We start from the raw sequence: 15,218 nt of genomic DNA on the forward strand, positions 1-15,218 counted from the left end.
GCACAAAGAAGAAGAACAGGGAGGTATATAGAAGAACAAAGAAGACGGTGATCACTTCTGAGAAATGACACTTGAATCACAAATGAAAAATGGTGCAATTATTAAGCCATTGTCGTGTATCATTATTGTATCATCAATAAAACGATTACTCTGGACACTCTGGAGTGTTCTTATTTCAGAAGTGGTGGATTATCAGAACTGTAGTTCTGTAGTGCCATTAAAAGGTTCAAAATTGTCTGTACATTTAGCAGCATCTTAAAACCAGACTTTCAGTCATGTAGGTTTTACCAGCTGAACCCGTTTAACAATGTAGTTACTTCACTTCCACCCATTGTCTTCTTATATTTTCCAACACTAGGAATTTATCTTCATGTTTACAGGGGTGAATAAATATACACCATTCAGCTATAACTGTGTGCTTAGCTTGTGCTGCCTAAACAGCTCTGACCCGTCGAGGCATGAACTCCACAAAACCCCTGAAGGTGTGCTGTGGCACTATAAGACGTTAGCAGCAGATACTTCAAGTCCTGTAAGTTGCAAGGTGGGGCTTCCATGAAGCAGATTTGTTTATGTAGGACAGATACTCGATTAGATTGAGATCTGGGTATTTGGAGGACAAGCAACACCTTGAACTCTTTGTCCTATTACTCAAACTTTTCCTGGACAATTTTTGGAGAGTGGCAGGGTGCTTTAGGGAATACTGTTGCCATGTAGGGATGTACTTGGCCAGCAACAAGTAGGTTGTATGTGTCAAAGTAACATTGCCTCCCACCATCTCACTCACAATGACTAAAAGATACAGCGTTTTTCCTTAAGCTTGAGAAAATGGGATATACAATAAGAGGTAATACTTCCAGGTTTTTTCATAAATGGCAACCCTTTATTTCATATTTCACAGACCTTCAGGTTTTGCCGGAGTAGGTTTTCTTTTCTTTCGTAACTTAAAATATATGTGTGTTTTATATTTGTCAATTGAAAAGGGCCAGGACCCAGGGTGGGTGCGTTGGGGTGGGTTGTTTGTTTGTTTGTTTTTTCTCTTTGTTTCTTTCCTTTTTTTTATTGTCAGATTATCATTATTATTATTGTTGTTGTTATTATTATTATTATTATTATTATTGCTGTTGTTGTAATTATTTTCCTTTTTCATGCAAAAACTAAAATGGGATTCTGAATGTTAATCATTATGTGACTCATGTATGTTTCTAATAAAAAGACTTTGCAAAGTAACATTGCCAGAGCCTCACACTGCTTCCTTCCCGTAGTGTGTCATAGCACCATCTCTTCCCTAGGTATGCGATGCACCTGGCTGTTTACAAGATGTATAAGAAAACATGATTGATCAGACCAGGCCACCTTCGTCCATTGCTCCATGGTCCATTTATGATGCTTACATGCCCATTGTAGGTGGTTAGAGTATTGGCTATGCTAAATTGCTCCTAGGTGTGAATGTGTGCATGGTGCTTTGCCGTGTACTTGAATCCCATTATCCCATTTAGGATGTATTCCCACATGTGCCCTGTGTCCCCAGGATTTCGACTCCAGACTGGAAACAAGTTAAATATAGATATCATTGTTCCTATACATTTATTTTATGAAAATTTTCTGATCAGGCTGAAGCAAATAACAACATTGGTATAGACAGAAGGCTGAATAATCTCAGGTCTACTGTCACATCCACGTGAAATTGTGGAATTCATTAAGTGAAAACGTGGTCGTTGTCTCCGCCTCCGGAAATGCGTCACAAGGTCAACAGACGCACACAGGCAACGCGACCAAGATGGCGGCCTCCTTGTGTCACTTTTACCAGGTGAGATTATTTTTTCATTAAAACATTTGTTAAGCCGTCATCAAGCGATGGTATGTATGATTATTAATATGTGCTTTGGCTGAGAAATATTATTTTATGATTTGTAAGGATGGAGCAGTGAAAAGAAACAAGCAGAGGTAACAGCTACTCAGCTAGCATTAGCGTGTCATGCCGGTGAACCGTTCCTTTTACATTTTTCTGACATTTTCCAACAGGATCTCGGAGAATTTTTCTGTTTATTTTGATGGATTGTATTGATATTTGCAAATTCGGGGGGAATGTGAGGTATTGTATATAAGAGCATGATCATAGCTGCAAACATTAGTTACGTGCTTGTCTCCTCGTTGCTCTGTGTATTGCAGGTTGCCTGCATGAAAGGAAATCTCCAGTCTGTAACACAATAAACATTTAATATTGGAGTGATTGTGATGTGTTTAGTGATTGTGATTTGATTTGGGTTTTTTTTTGGTGCTGTATTTTTATTATTCCTGTGTGAAGTTATCGGTTGTGTGCCCCTCTGACGTCACAGGGGGACTTTGATGGTTCAAGATTCAAAGAACGTTATTAATCCCAGGGAGAAATTCCTTTGCCATGTTACAGTTGCTCTAATAAAAATGGAAGAGAGAAAGCAAGAAATATATACTCTGTTATATAAACCGTAAAATAGAATAAATAAATACAAATCCTGTAAATAATGTAGAATAGTGATAATTTTAATAAGTGATAATGGTGAAGTTATCTGTATTGTACATGAAAGGCCCATAATTACTATAGCACCCATTACTGATTATTGCACATGAAAATGTCCCAACACTTAAGGGAGGAATTGTACAGTTTAATTGCCACAGACATGAAAGATCTCTTAAAGCGCTCAGTACAACACTTAGCAGTGATCAGTCTCTGGCTGAATGTGTAGTGGATGAGAGCGGTTGTCCAGGATTGAATGGAGTTTTGACAGCATCCTTCTCTTAACAACAACAATGTGAACTGGGTCCAGCTCCATGCCAAGCACAGGGCCAGCCCTCCTTATTTGTCCAGTTTATTTCTCTCTTCCACCTTCATGTTACTTCCCCAACAGACCGCTGCATAGAAAATGAAATTACTTTTTTAATAAGCGAAAAAATATATTGTCAGTAGTTAATGTGGTATACAATATAATTGTATAATATGATATATTTAATAAACAATACGACAAAGATAAAAGGTGCAGAATTGGGAAACTGATCACTGCAATATGCTTATATCTGCATACTGTTCAAAGCTATACATTGTGCTTTGAGTGTTTTTTGGATTTTTTTAAAGTTGTTTTGACTCCCTCTCTCTTTTTTCAGCACTATGGCAGGAGGAGTTTAGTATTACTCACTACACGCAGTTGTTTGTCCACATATGACAGCTCCCGTGTGCACAGGATATGTGGGTCTGTCACAAGTGCCTCACAGGTTTGAACTATCCCAAGTCTATGCATGTTTTTACACTTGTAATCAGCAGCTGGATCTTTCTGTAAAGTGACAGTGTAATCTTTGTGCTTTTGCAGGTACGGTATTTATCAGCAGACAGAGGAGGGCGAAAAGGCTTTTTAGGTGAATTTCTGGACACCTTGAAGCAGGAGCTGAATAAAAACAAGGAGATGAAAGAGAACATTAAGAAATTTCGTGAGGAGGCCAAAAAGCTGGAGGAGTCAGACGCACTTCAACAAGCTAGGCGGAAATATGTAAGTTCTTTCCTATAATGAGCGTCATTGATATTTACGGAGCAGACATTATGATTAATTCATACAGGATAAATAACAGAGATAGGAGTGTGTTATGATGTCGCTGTCCTCTGGAAATATCCATGCATACAACATACTGTAGGTATACAATATATATGGATCATTTTTCAGAAGAATAAAATAATATTTAAAATAAGTGCGTAAATTATAACAGCTTTCTATTAGTGCCACAACTAATCAGCTACAAATGCCATTGCTTTTAAGGGAATGAGCTGTTGACTTTTTATATTGTGTGCTTTAATCTACCTTGTAAACTAGATATTTTGTCCTGCTCTAACTATTCCAAATTGTTGGAACAGTTCATATGTAATTCTGGAATAATTCTCCCTGCAGACTTTCTGCTGCTAGTTAAATAGTAAATACTTAAAAGGCCTCAAAAGAAGAAGGAGGAGGAGATGTGTGTGAGGGTTCAAGGGAAGACTAAACCGACATTGCAAGCTTACAAGCTGCACTTTCTGCAGATTTGTACTGACGTGTGTACGATTGGTTCAGTACTTTATGTAGTGCTATTAAAATTTCAGGAGACTTTCCACAAACACAGGTTACCTGCAGTAAAGTGACAGAATGAACCTGTTTATTAGGATTAATCACAGGCTTGGTTGTTTAGTGAGTTTGTCCATGGAGTTCACCCAGCTGGCATGAGCATTTTTTGTGTGTGTTTAAAAAAAGCAATAAATAAGTCACTCTGGATAAGGGCATCTGCCAAATAATGCGAAGGAAAGAAGACAACATCTGTTTGCTGAGTAATTATTGCCTTTGCATTTGTGCAATATGCCAAACATTAGCTCTGCATAATGTATACTGAGGCCTTTAGTACATACTGAGAAGGAAACTTTCATTAAAATGGTTATATCACCAAATTATTGTCTTTCTCTGTGTTTATTGATCTCTCTGTAGAAAACCATTGAGTCTGAAACAGTGAAGACTTCAGAGGTGCTGAAGAAGAAGCTTGGGGTGCTGTCAGAGACGGTCAAAGAGGTGAGTGGACTTACACAGTACATTTAGGACGGATACATGGGTTGTAAATGGGAGTCTTATTAATGATAAAATAATAAACATTGTCCGAAAGGTAGTTCACTGTTCATCTTTGTCACTTGGCTTGTACCCTTTAGTTTGTTTACTTAGAATGGAGCATGCAGTATAGCTTTAAAGCTTTACTCTAAAAGGTAATTACAGTCCAATATCTAAAATATATATTTTTTTAATAACAGTACATTACATCTGCATTTCTCAAGGTGAAATTCACATATTAAAGGTACAAATTAATAGTTTACAACAAGGTTATTGTATAATATACAAGTATATTATCTATTTTTAGAAGACTTGTGCTCTGTGTACAGTGTATTGATGGTTGGTTGTAAACCTGTAGGGTTTTGAAGAGGTGGGTCGCTCGGACATCGGGAAAAAAATCATGGAGGGCATGGAGGAAGCAGCAAAAACAGCTAAGCAGTCAGCAGAGAGCGTGTCTAAGAGCGGAGAGAAGCTGGGAAAGACTGGAGCTTTTCGAGCAATATCACAGGTCAGAAAGAAGACTTAGAAACTTTGTTTCGAGCTTATTTTTGCTGTGAGCATCGTGGAAACATTCACGATGACCTTTTAGTCAGATATGTCCTAAACCCAGATGCTTGTGTGTGATACTTCTCAGGGTATGGAGAGTGTAAAAAAGGAAATCGGGGACATTGGTCATAGCGGACCATATAGAGCACCCAGTAGGTTACGGAAGAGAAGTGACTTCTCATCTAAAGCAGCAGAGACTGAAAACAAAGTCTTTGATGCTAATGAGTAAGAATGAATGAATCTGTTCCTTCTCTTCAGCATTTGTGTTCCTTTGTAGTTAGGACTGAATGACTTTTTGTTAGGTGACCTGTCTCTCTCTCTCTCTCTCTCTCTCTCTCTCTCTCTATGTGTGTGTGTATCTATCTATCTATCTATCTATCTATCTATCTATCTATCTATCTATCTATCTATCTATCTATCTATCTATCTATCTATCTATCTATCTATCTCAGGGTGTGTGTTGGGTTGGCAAAATCTCCACAGGAATGTCTGTCTGGGGACATTTGCCTTATTTATTTTATTAATTAGCTGCATAAATAATGACATGAATGGAAGGTCCTTATGCAGATATTATTTGAAACTTGTGTCTGTATGTGTTCTCAGGGAGGCGACGGGTGTCGTGCTTCACAAGGACTCAAAGTGGTACCAGCAGTGGAAGGATTTCAAGGACAACAATGTAGTTTTTAACAGTAAGTCTCTTCTGTCTTCACTCTTGTGAACTCTTGATGCTTTGGGAGAAACTTGGATAAGGTCTTCTGGTTGCTCAAATGTTTGTCAGCAGATGGCACTGTAGCCTCGTCTGAACCCAATGTGTCTTCAGTATCAGACGTGGTGCTAGATGAAAGTTGGCCTTAGAGCTGTGTATCATGTTTTTTCCTGTTAACATTTGTCTTAATGAGGCCCATGAATGAAGCGCTGCAGTAATGCATTAATTCAAAGCGAGCTACATGAGCTGGAATCTGAGTCTCACAGTTGAAGTCTATGATTCATTCAGAATGAGCTAAAGGATAAATTGGATGTTATCTCATGCTGGTATTGGCAGGGTGTCTGTCTTTTTTTCTGTTCGGTTTACTTTAATTTTATTTTCTAAGCCACGCAACAGGATGTTTGAGAGTTAACAGAAGAGGTTTGCATTTTTCAGTTTTTTCAAAATCTTTTATCTGCAGTGGAGTTCTATCTGCATAGGAGTGCCTCCTATTAACTCTCGGGCTGTTAACCGCTGTCAGCATGACTTATTATATATCATCTTATACTTGCACTATTATAAATGATTTGTAAAAAGAGTTATGATTCATGAAAATGGAGTTCTCGTAGTCAGATGATCTTGGCCAAAAAATATGAGGCTGTTAATAGAGGCCAATTAGGTCACACTGTGCTGTGGGTTAGACCTTTATGTAAAGGGACATCAAATTTGCACTTCACAACAGCTTTGAAGCTGGTGTAGACAAGAATTTATGAAAGATTAGAATTTTTTTAGCATCATGTAAACTACATGACTGAATCATCACAGACTCGCCTCAATCCGTGTTGAGTTCAAACAGACTTACTGATGTGGTGATGAGGTACACTGTAGGATACAGTTGTCCATTAAAATTCACAAAATGTTGTCAAAGAGCTAAGTAAAATCATTGTTTGGCCTTAAGCCCGATTTGTATAATAAAAATAATAATAAATTAACTGCTACTTTATGAAAGTCTGTGTTTACTGTATTAATTAGCTAAATGTCTTATAATGGTCACATTGGCTTGTTGATTCTCTAAACCCTTTATTGCTTTTTTAACTTCAGGATTTTTTGAAATGAAGATGAAATACGATGAGAGTGACAATACCTTAATCAGAGCGTCTCGTGCCATCACGGATAAGATGACCGATCTTATAGGTAAAGTGAATCAGCACCTCTGCACCTGTGGTTTACTGATATCAAATAGTAATAGAGTTGGTCTGGAAATAGGTTTTGTTTGTTATATTCAAATACCTCTGATGAAATGGGGAGTAGAAGCGTACCTGATCAGCATCCCTTCTCTGATAAAACATGCATCATTGAGGTTGTGACAGTAGCTGAACAATGAACGATTTATCTTAGGTCATAGTTTGTATAATTCCCCTATATGCTCATTTTCATGTCTTTGGACATGTCTGACCCTGATAGCAGGCAGCAGATTTCTAATTATGTTCAGTAAAAAGACTTGTATTAATACTTTAATGTACAAAATACACGTTTGTTCTGATTTGGTAGATTTTGTTGATGGTTAATTATGTGGAATTCGGAGCACACTGACAGCATTGTCACAGTGAGGGACCCATGTCCTCTGGGCCTGTCAGTACCATTAAAACAGACACATCCTCTCTGCCCATCGTTCCCAAGAAAGGGGCATGGTGTATGCCTTCAAAGAAGGTGTGGCCTCTGCGGCAGAAAGAGGCATGTTTTCTGTAGTGGTCAGTCATAAGAAAGTAGGTGTGGCATTTGCACCCATTAGTCTTGGTGAATAGGAGAGACCTCTTCTGCCTATTAGTTTCAGTGTAGGATGTGTGGTCCCCGTAAAGAAGGCATGGTTTTTGTCCCACAGGTAGTTTTCTGCAGAACGAGAGAGAGAGAGAAGGATGAGAACACTATAATATAATGGCATGATGTATTCAAAATATCTAAAAGTAAAAAAGAGAGCATTGGTGATCTTTGTTCCTTCATAGGTGGCTTGTTCTCCAAGACTGAGATGTCTGAAGTTCTCACTGAGATCTTGAAGGTAGACCCTAACTTTGATAAAGACTCATTTCTTAAACAGTGTGAGAGGGACATCATTCCCAACATCCTGGAGGTGAGTGCAACACATTTAACTGTAGCAAAGTGACATGTATGCTCGTGTGCCATTTTGAATTTATTCTTCTTTCTGTTTTTTTAAGGCTATGATTCAAGGCGAGCTTGAGGTCCTGAAGGACTGGTGCTATGAAGCTGTATGTGGATATAATATATATAAGTATTACCATGTGTTCATGTGATGTGTTGAATTTTCTTACAGAATGACTTGATTCTGTAAATGACTTTTTTTTTTTGCTTTTTTTTTTTGCTTTTGGCTCTGCAGACCTACAGCCAGTTGGCCCATCCAATTCAGCAAGCTAAAGCGATGGGACTGCAGTTTCACTCGAAGATCCTTGACGTCGACAATGTAGATGTGAGCATTAAGCCGACAATATGCAGGAAATATGTTACAATGCTCTTTTCTGTTCACATTCCACACTGCTTTTTTTAAAGGGAGACATATATGCTCTTTGGCTAGGCTGCGTGCTCAAATGAATTCCCCTAAACGGATTTTATTAGTAAAAAAATATATATAAATAAAAAAATAAATAAAAAGTGAGGTGATTTTAAAAGTGTGTGCACATGCTGACCTGTTCACACTACATGACTAATTAAATAGCATGAAATGTATTATGTGTCCGGCGAAATCATTAGAACAGTACCATTATATTTATTTTCCATAAACAGACCATTAGTATTCACTTCAGCGCTCTCGCGTTCATTTTTATTCTGAAGACGTAAATCAGTTTGTAACAACTAATGGAGCGTGTATGCAAAAGACAAATGCTTTCTTCTCAGGAAATGCAATTTAAAATCTAATTCAGTTGTGTGTGTGTGTGTGTGTGTATGTATGTATATGTGTGTGTGTGTTTGTGTGTTTGTGTGTGTAGCTGGCCATGGGGAAAATGATGGAACAAGGCCCTGTCCTCATCATCACCTTCCAGGCCCAGCTGGTGATGGTGATCCGTAACACCAAGGGTGAAGTGGTGGAGGGTGACCCGGTGAGTTATGATGCATATTGAGGAGGTGGGATTGTTGGCCCCTGGTTCACTAAGTGTCCAGGTGCTGGTCTGTTTTTTAGTTAAAACAATGTGTAACATGGAACCCAAGTCCCAGAGCAACAGTTAGAGCTAATGTAGCACTTCACTCTGCCCTAGCACTAGCGTTCATTTTATTATTAAGTGTGTTGGCACACACCTATGCAACAATCTGTGCAGGATATCTGCAAATGCAGAAGTATATATCAGAAAACCAGTAAACAGAAATTCTGCATATCACTGCTGTGGTCACTGGTATGACATATACCTACAGAGAAACTAAGCAGCAGAAATTGTAGCTTTAGGCTACAAGTCATCAGTTAAAGGTAAAATAATAATTTTTGCCTGTTTTTTTCCCCCATTTTTGTCATTTCAGATCAGCTTTTATTAGCCTGGTGATATTGACTGGACCTGCTTTTGGTCAGAGCTGAATTAAGAAGCACATAAACACTGGCTGGCTCATTAATATGACATGAAGGCTTTCTGACAGCCTGTCGATGCGGTTTTAATGTAGATGGAGCTGTTTATTACAGCAGACCACTGACTGAGACACAAGACAGGACACTGAAGTAGCCAGGCCATTTTAGACCTTTAAGAGCCGAGAACATTCTGTTATTTAGACAGTAAAAGAGTCATTTTTCTGCATGATGATGCAGTCAGTTAGCCAAGTCTATTTCAACCAAGTTATGTTTCTCACATAACAGTATATTCACTCATTTAATTTAATATTGTGAATGTCTGTTTGTAATTTCATTTATCAGTGAACTAAGCATATAGCATTTGCTATGATAATTGTGGAACAGATTATTGGTTCAATAGACTTCCAATAAATGTTGATCATTAAGGCTCATGGTATCAGTGCAAAACTAAAGAATTAAGTCAGACAGGTTGATTGAGTACATTTGGAATAATTGGCAAAATGGGAAGATTAGATTTTCTTTTTAATGAACTATCCCTTCAAAAAAGGAATAGTGTCACTGCACGTCTCTTTCTCTCTCTCTCTCTTTCCCGGGACAATATTTTATCTGGGATTATCAGCCCTACTTCATACTCTGCATATTTTAAGATATATAACAAGGTTCCTTAATGCATACGTGTTTCTCTTTCTGTCTGTGTGACCTCTGGTTCTTAGGAGAAAGTCCTCCGGATGATGTACGTTTGGGCTTTGTGTCGAGACCAGGAGGAGTTCAATCCCTATGCTGCCTGGAGGCTGCTGGACATCTCGGCTTCAAGCACAGAGCAGGTCCTCTGAGGAGCCTGAATGTGGACACACAAACGCAAACACACGGCTCAGGATGGAAGGAAGTGGCTGTGCACACACACTCCACTGTGTGACACTTTCCCTGAAGCATGACTGTACTACATGAGCCGTGTCGTATCACTGGACCTGAGAGTGATGTCACACGGTTGGATGTACGTGACTCTCGCTGATTGTGTTGCATTTCCACTGCAGATTTGTGTTCAGTTCGTCCCTATGCAGTGGGGTGTGTGGAAAAGCAGTGCCATTTATATCAAATAATGACCTTAAAGGGATAGTTCAAACGGATATTCTAACTTCGCTACGGATAGTGGAAAAGTTCAAAAGCCAACGTAATTCTAAAATCCACCTATTATTAGCTACATTAGCATTTTTGCCCAGACTATATCTTTAATGGTTGAGATTTGTATAATACAATCATTCCCAGAAGTTTATGATCAAATAAACTATAACTGTAAGAACATATTTGAAGTATTTAATCACATTTAAAAATGTGGCAAATGTTTGCAAAACTGATCCTTAAACAGGAAGTTCCACGCACTGTAACATAATTTTTCACTGTTTTTTTTTAAGTTACAGCATGTAATACAGTGTTAAAGTAAAATCAAATTATACTATAATTAAAAAAAAGAACCAGGAAAGAAATTCTGCTGTTGCTAAGGCATAGACCGACACATTAAAACTGAATTTTAAAATAAATAAGTGAAAAAGGTTCAATGTGTAAATGAGATCCATTGTGAATGTTTGAAACAAACATAAATTCATGTTGAAGGACAGGTTTCGCCAGAATGAAATTCATGAGGATATGTTTTGTTTGAAGCTTCTAATGAGCCATAAGGCATAAGTAGCTAACAATTAAAGGAAGATGATCACAAAAGACTGCATAAGGGGGCATGGCCTCTGTGCCTGTCAGTCATAGAAGGGGTGTGCCCTCTGTACCTGTCAGTCATAGAAGGGGTGTGCCATCTGTGCCTGTCAGCGTCATAGAAGGGGGGTGGTCTCTGTGCCTGTCAGTCATAGAAGGGGTGTGCTCTCTGTACCTGTCAGTCATAGAAGGGGGGTGTGGCCTCTGTGCCTGTCAGCGTCATAGAAGGGGGGTGGCCTCTGTGCCTGTTGGTGTCATAGAAGGGGGGTGGCCTCTGTGCCTGTTGGTGTCATTGAAGTGGGGGTGGCCTCTGTGCCTGTCAGAGTCTCTACAATCTACGACTGAGAGTTTCAGCAAAAGAGGTGTGGTGTCTGTACCTGTTGGTCTCAGTGAATGAGAAGTAGCCTCTAGCACTTTTATTCCACTAAAATTGATTTGTTTACCGACTCCCATTGAAACTGCTCTAAATCATACACTAACTTGTGGGCTGCTTCAAATATATTTGATTGTTAATCCCTTACAGTGTGTATTATATCTTCTCCAAAAAGCAGATGCACACTATAGCATGAGAATGGGGGTTGGCTGACACAGACATGGGGGTTGGATTTATATTCCAGCACTGAAAAAAATGATGAACAAGCGCAAGCATTCATCCATCGCTGAGCTCGGCTATTTCAGGCCTGTCTGCCATGATAAATCCCCCTGCTGAGGCTCACAGCTCCTCAACACCCACATCCCTTGATATGATTCTTGTGGGTGCCAGCGAATACAACACACCTCCACAACCTGCTCCTGCCTGAAACCATATGCAATTGTGTGTTAACACCAATACATTTAGCCGATAAAACACCTCTGACTCTCCGCAAGCATAAAATCTGTGCATTATCAAGAACAATTCCTTTATTAGCAGAATTAGAAAAGGTCATCCCTCGCTACTTTTCACAGGCTTGTGACTCGGAGAGAGCATGCTTTAGAATAAATAGCACGTCTTGAAGTTTCCACAAATGGCCAACGGCGTGAAGAGACATGCAGGAACACTGAGGTGGCAGATTAGAGACACTTTGTACAGGTGTGTACAAAGATAGTGGCTGTGTGTCTGCATGCAGGAGCCTCATGAGCATCACGGTTCTTCAGTGGTCGCCAAAAGCCCTGTCAGAATCCAGAAGCGAGCTCGTGCCGAAATTAAATTTGTGATCACCCCAGACAGACACACCAACTCGGTTACTAAAAGCCATAAGGCAGATTCTTTTAACGAGAATCTATAATTCTGTCCAGGAAGGAAGCAATGGCTAATTTGGTTTGTATTGATCACGGAGTCTTGTCCCGGCTTGACAATGTCCCGATTGTGGCTTTCAGGAGAACACTTTATCACCAGATTTAACGTGAATGCAGACATGCGTCGGTTGTGCTCCAGACCAGAATAAATCGCACTCAGCTCTCAGCTCTCTGGTGGTCAACTGAAGTCCCTGCTTCAAAACCAGCACAAATAGCAAAACAAAACAATTTGGCAAGATAGCAAATTAAATTTTATTGGTCACGTACACAATCCTCCACAATACGACATGCAGTGAAATTTTTTTTTTTCGTCATAAAAATAAGTATAGACTAAGTATAGAGTTACAATAAGAAAAAAAAGATGATGTAGGATGGCAGAATAATAGTGCAGATATGTGCAATTGTAATGCAATATATGCTGTGCAGAATCTAGTTGAGGCAATGCATAGAGAAGTCCTAAAAAGTCCAAGTTCTATGTGTTGTCCTGGTTGAGGTAATGACTGGCCTGCAGGAAGAAACTCATCCTCTTTCTCTCTGTGTTGGTCTACCGGGAGTGAAAGCACAACAGAGAGAAGAGACCATTGATATCAAACTGAATCAGTGTTGCTTTACTCAGCTGTGTTAGTAGTAACGATGTTGGCTGGATAACATTTTCTTTAGTTTTGCTCTTGATTAATGGAAGTCTATCTCACCCAAAGTCTTTTCAGTAAACAAATGCTGAATTCTTTATTTACTTCAGTCTCATTTATAAACTAAACAGTTCAGTGGATTTAAATGGAGCTATATATATATTTTTTAAGGGATAAACATGACATGGAGACCTGCAATGCAGCCAGACAGGAAGCTGAGTTACTTGTACCACCCTGAAGATGATTATTTTCTAGTGACATTCACTGTTTTTATCCAAGGAACCAGAAACTGTTACAAAGAGCTGACATTGGAGACTCTTTCCATAAACATTAAACATTCCCACACAGAAAACTTCACCAGAGCAACAACACATTATTATTATTATTATTATTATTATTATTATTATTTAGATGTTTATAGATTAAAGTTATTCATACTGACTGCATATCTAAGTGAGAACACTGAAGAACAAGATGAATCTTTAGCCAGAAATATACATTTTCTATGAGAGTTTCATTATTTGTCAGCTACATTAGCATCATATTCATTATTGGTTAGCTACATTAGCATGATATCTCCAGTGAAAAACTACAGAAACAAACATGACGGCTGTATTTAAGGTGGTGATTGGGGTCAATTTGATTTAGTTTTTCATCCAAGTGAATCACCAAACAATGAAATCTCTTCATAAAAGTCTGAAATGATAGCAGTGAAGTCAAACATTGCTGCTGATAAAAGTTTAATGCTGATATCTTCATTGTGTCAGTGACGGCATCAGATATAAACTTTAGCAAAAGGAAAAATCCTAATCCTTCAGTGATGCACTTGAAGAGAAGTAGTGGATGAATTAGTATGCTTACACTCATAAAATCTTCCTAGCAAGAAATTACAGCTTTATACGCTTTGAAATATTAATGTTGAAGTGTCAGAGTGGCATGTTTGGGTGTAAATCCTCATGGCTTTATGGGGCCTGCCTCAGGAGCGCAGTGAAACAGGCTGAGCTCAGCTGCACAGCACAAATTCCCATCAGTCATCTCTCACGCAGCATGTTAACATGTGTCCATCGTCTCCCACACGCTTTCAGCTCCCAGCATCTACGCTGCCTCGGTTCTCACACTTGACCGTTGCTCATCCATAAATTTCAAGCAATTTCACTGGTATTGATTTCACCAGTAAAGATTTTTCATGTGTGTAACACGCTCTGGCAGATGTTAGCTTTGTCCGCAATTCATAAATAATATAAACCAAAAGAATATCTTTATTTATGTAGCACTTTTTCTCTGAGCTTTACACAGAAGATGAAAGTATTAATGATCAGCCATTAATAAACTAATATTTATAGAAAATGATTCAAATCATGAAAATAACCAAGAATGATCAATAAATCAGGCTAAACAATTGACTAAACTATTTAAAATAATTACATTTAATATCATCCAGAATTTTTTAAGAAAATGAGTTTAATAAAACATATATTACGATACAAATACAATGTGCTCTCTTGTCATTGTTTCATTATATCGTTGCCTACTTTTTTTTTGTCTTCTGAAGCATGATGAGTTTGAGCCAACGCAGCCAAGACAGAGGGTGCCAACATTTTTCAACCCACGATAAATCACAAGGAGAATGCCAAAACAAGTGTGGATGGTGTGCATCTGTTCTGTTTTGTTCCTTGCCACAAAGTCTCAAGCAAACAATTACATAGAATGTCCTTGTATGCTATAGAATTATGATTTCCCTTCACTGGAACTAAGGAGCCGATAGAACGGCTTGTTAGTCAAGTTTCATCTCCTTAGACAGTGAATTTCACACAATTTCACAACTATCATGTTTCTGCTTAGCTGTGTGCTCTAATGAAACATTCAATATGACATTCATTATACATGCATGGCTATAGGGGACAGAATGATTCCAAATTGCTGTATGGAAAAATGTGATTCTAGTCCAGTGTGGCTACCCTGAAAATAGCCTATTAAACTGAATGCTTATGTTTTCCTCAGTCTGATGCTTTTTTTTCACGTAACATCACTGAATGGATCTGAAAGTAGTTTGATGAAGATATTTATAAAAAGGATTATGTGTAAACTTGGCCAAATTGGCAGTGGTAGCTCAAGGCTCTGGGTTGTTGATCAGAAGTTTGGGGTTCAAACCCCAGCACTGCCAAGCTGCCTTGAGCAAGGCCTACAACACCCCCTGTTCCAGGGGTGCTACATCTTGGCTGACC

General features: G+C 38.7%; 1 protein-coding gene across 1 annotated transcript; it reads left to right on the forward strand.

Moving 5' to 3' along the window:
* Positions 1–1,673: 1,673 nt before the first annotated feature.
* Positions 1,674–10,687, forward strand: timm44 (translocase of inner mitochondrial membrane 44 homolog (yeast)). The gene is made up of 13 exons (XM_058401674.1): positions 1,674–1,807; positions 3,139–3,246; positions 3,342–3,518; positions 4,476–4,556; positions 4,948–5,097; positions 5,224–5,360; positions 5,739–5,824; positions 6,922–7,014; positions 7,824–7,948; positions 8,034–8,084; positions 8,213–8,302; positions 8,820–8,930; positions 10,099–10,687. Exons 1-13 carry the CDS (start codon positions 1,778–1,780, stop codon positions 10,216–10,218), a joined length of 1,359 nt encoding a protein of 452 aa, XP_058257657.1. The 5' UTR covers positions 1,674–1,777; the 3' UTR covers positions 10,219–10,687.
* The last annotated feature ends 4,531 nt before the right edge of the window (positions 10,688–15,218 follow it).

Source organism: Hemibagrus wyckioides, linkage group LG10, assembly GCF_019097595.1.
Source record: "Hemibagrus wyckioides isolate EC202008001 linkage group LG10, SWU_Hwy_1.0, whole genome shotgun sequence".
NCBI lineage: Eukaryota > Metazoa > Chordata > Actinopteri > Siluriformes > Bagridae > Hemibagrus > Hemibagrus wyckioides.

Bases quoted from the DNA above. Each gene is read 5' to 3' on its own strand.
- timm44 (XM_058401674.1), top strand. From the start codon at position 1,778: ATGGCGGCCTCCTTGTGTCACTTTTACCAG. The intron at 1,808-3,138 runs GTGAGATTATTT...CTCTTTTTTCAG, and splicing joins CCTTGTGTCACTTTTACCAG to CACTATGGCAGGAGGAGTTT. The intron at 3,247-3,341 runs GTTTGAACTATC...GTGCTTTTGCAG, and splicing joins CTGTCACAAGTGCCTCACAG to GTACGGTATTTATCAGCAGA.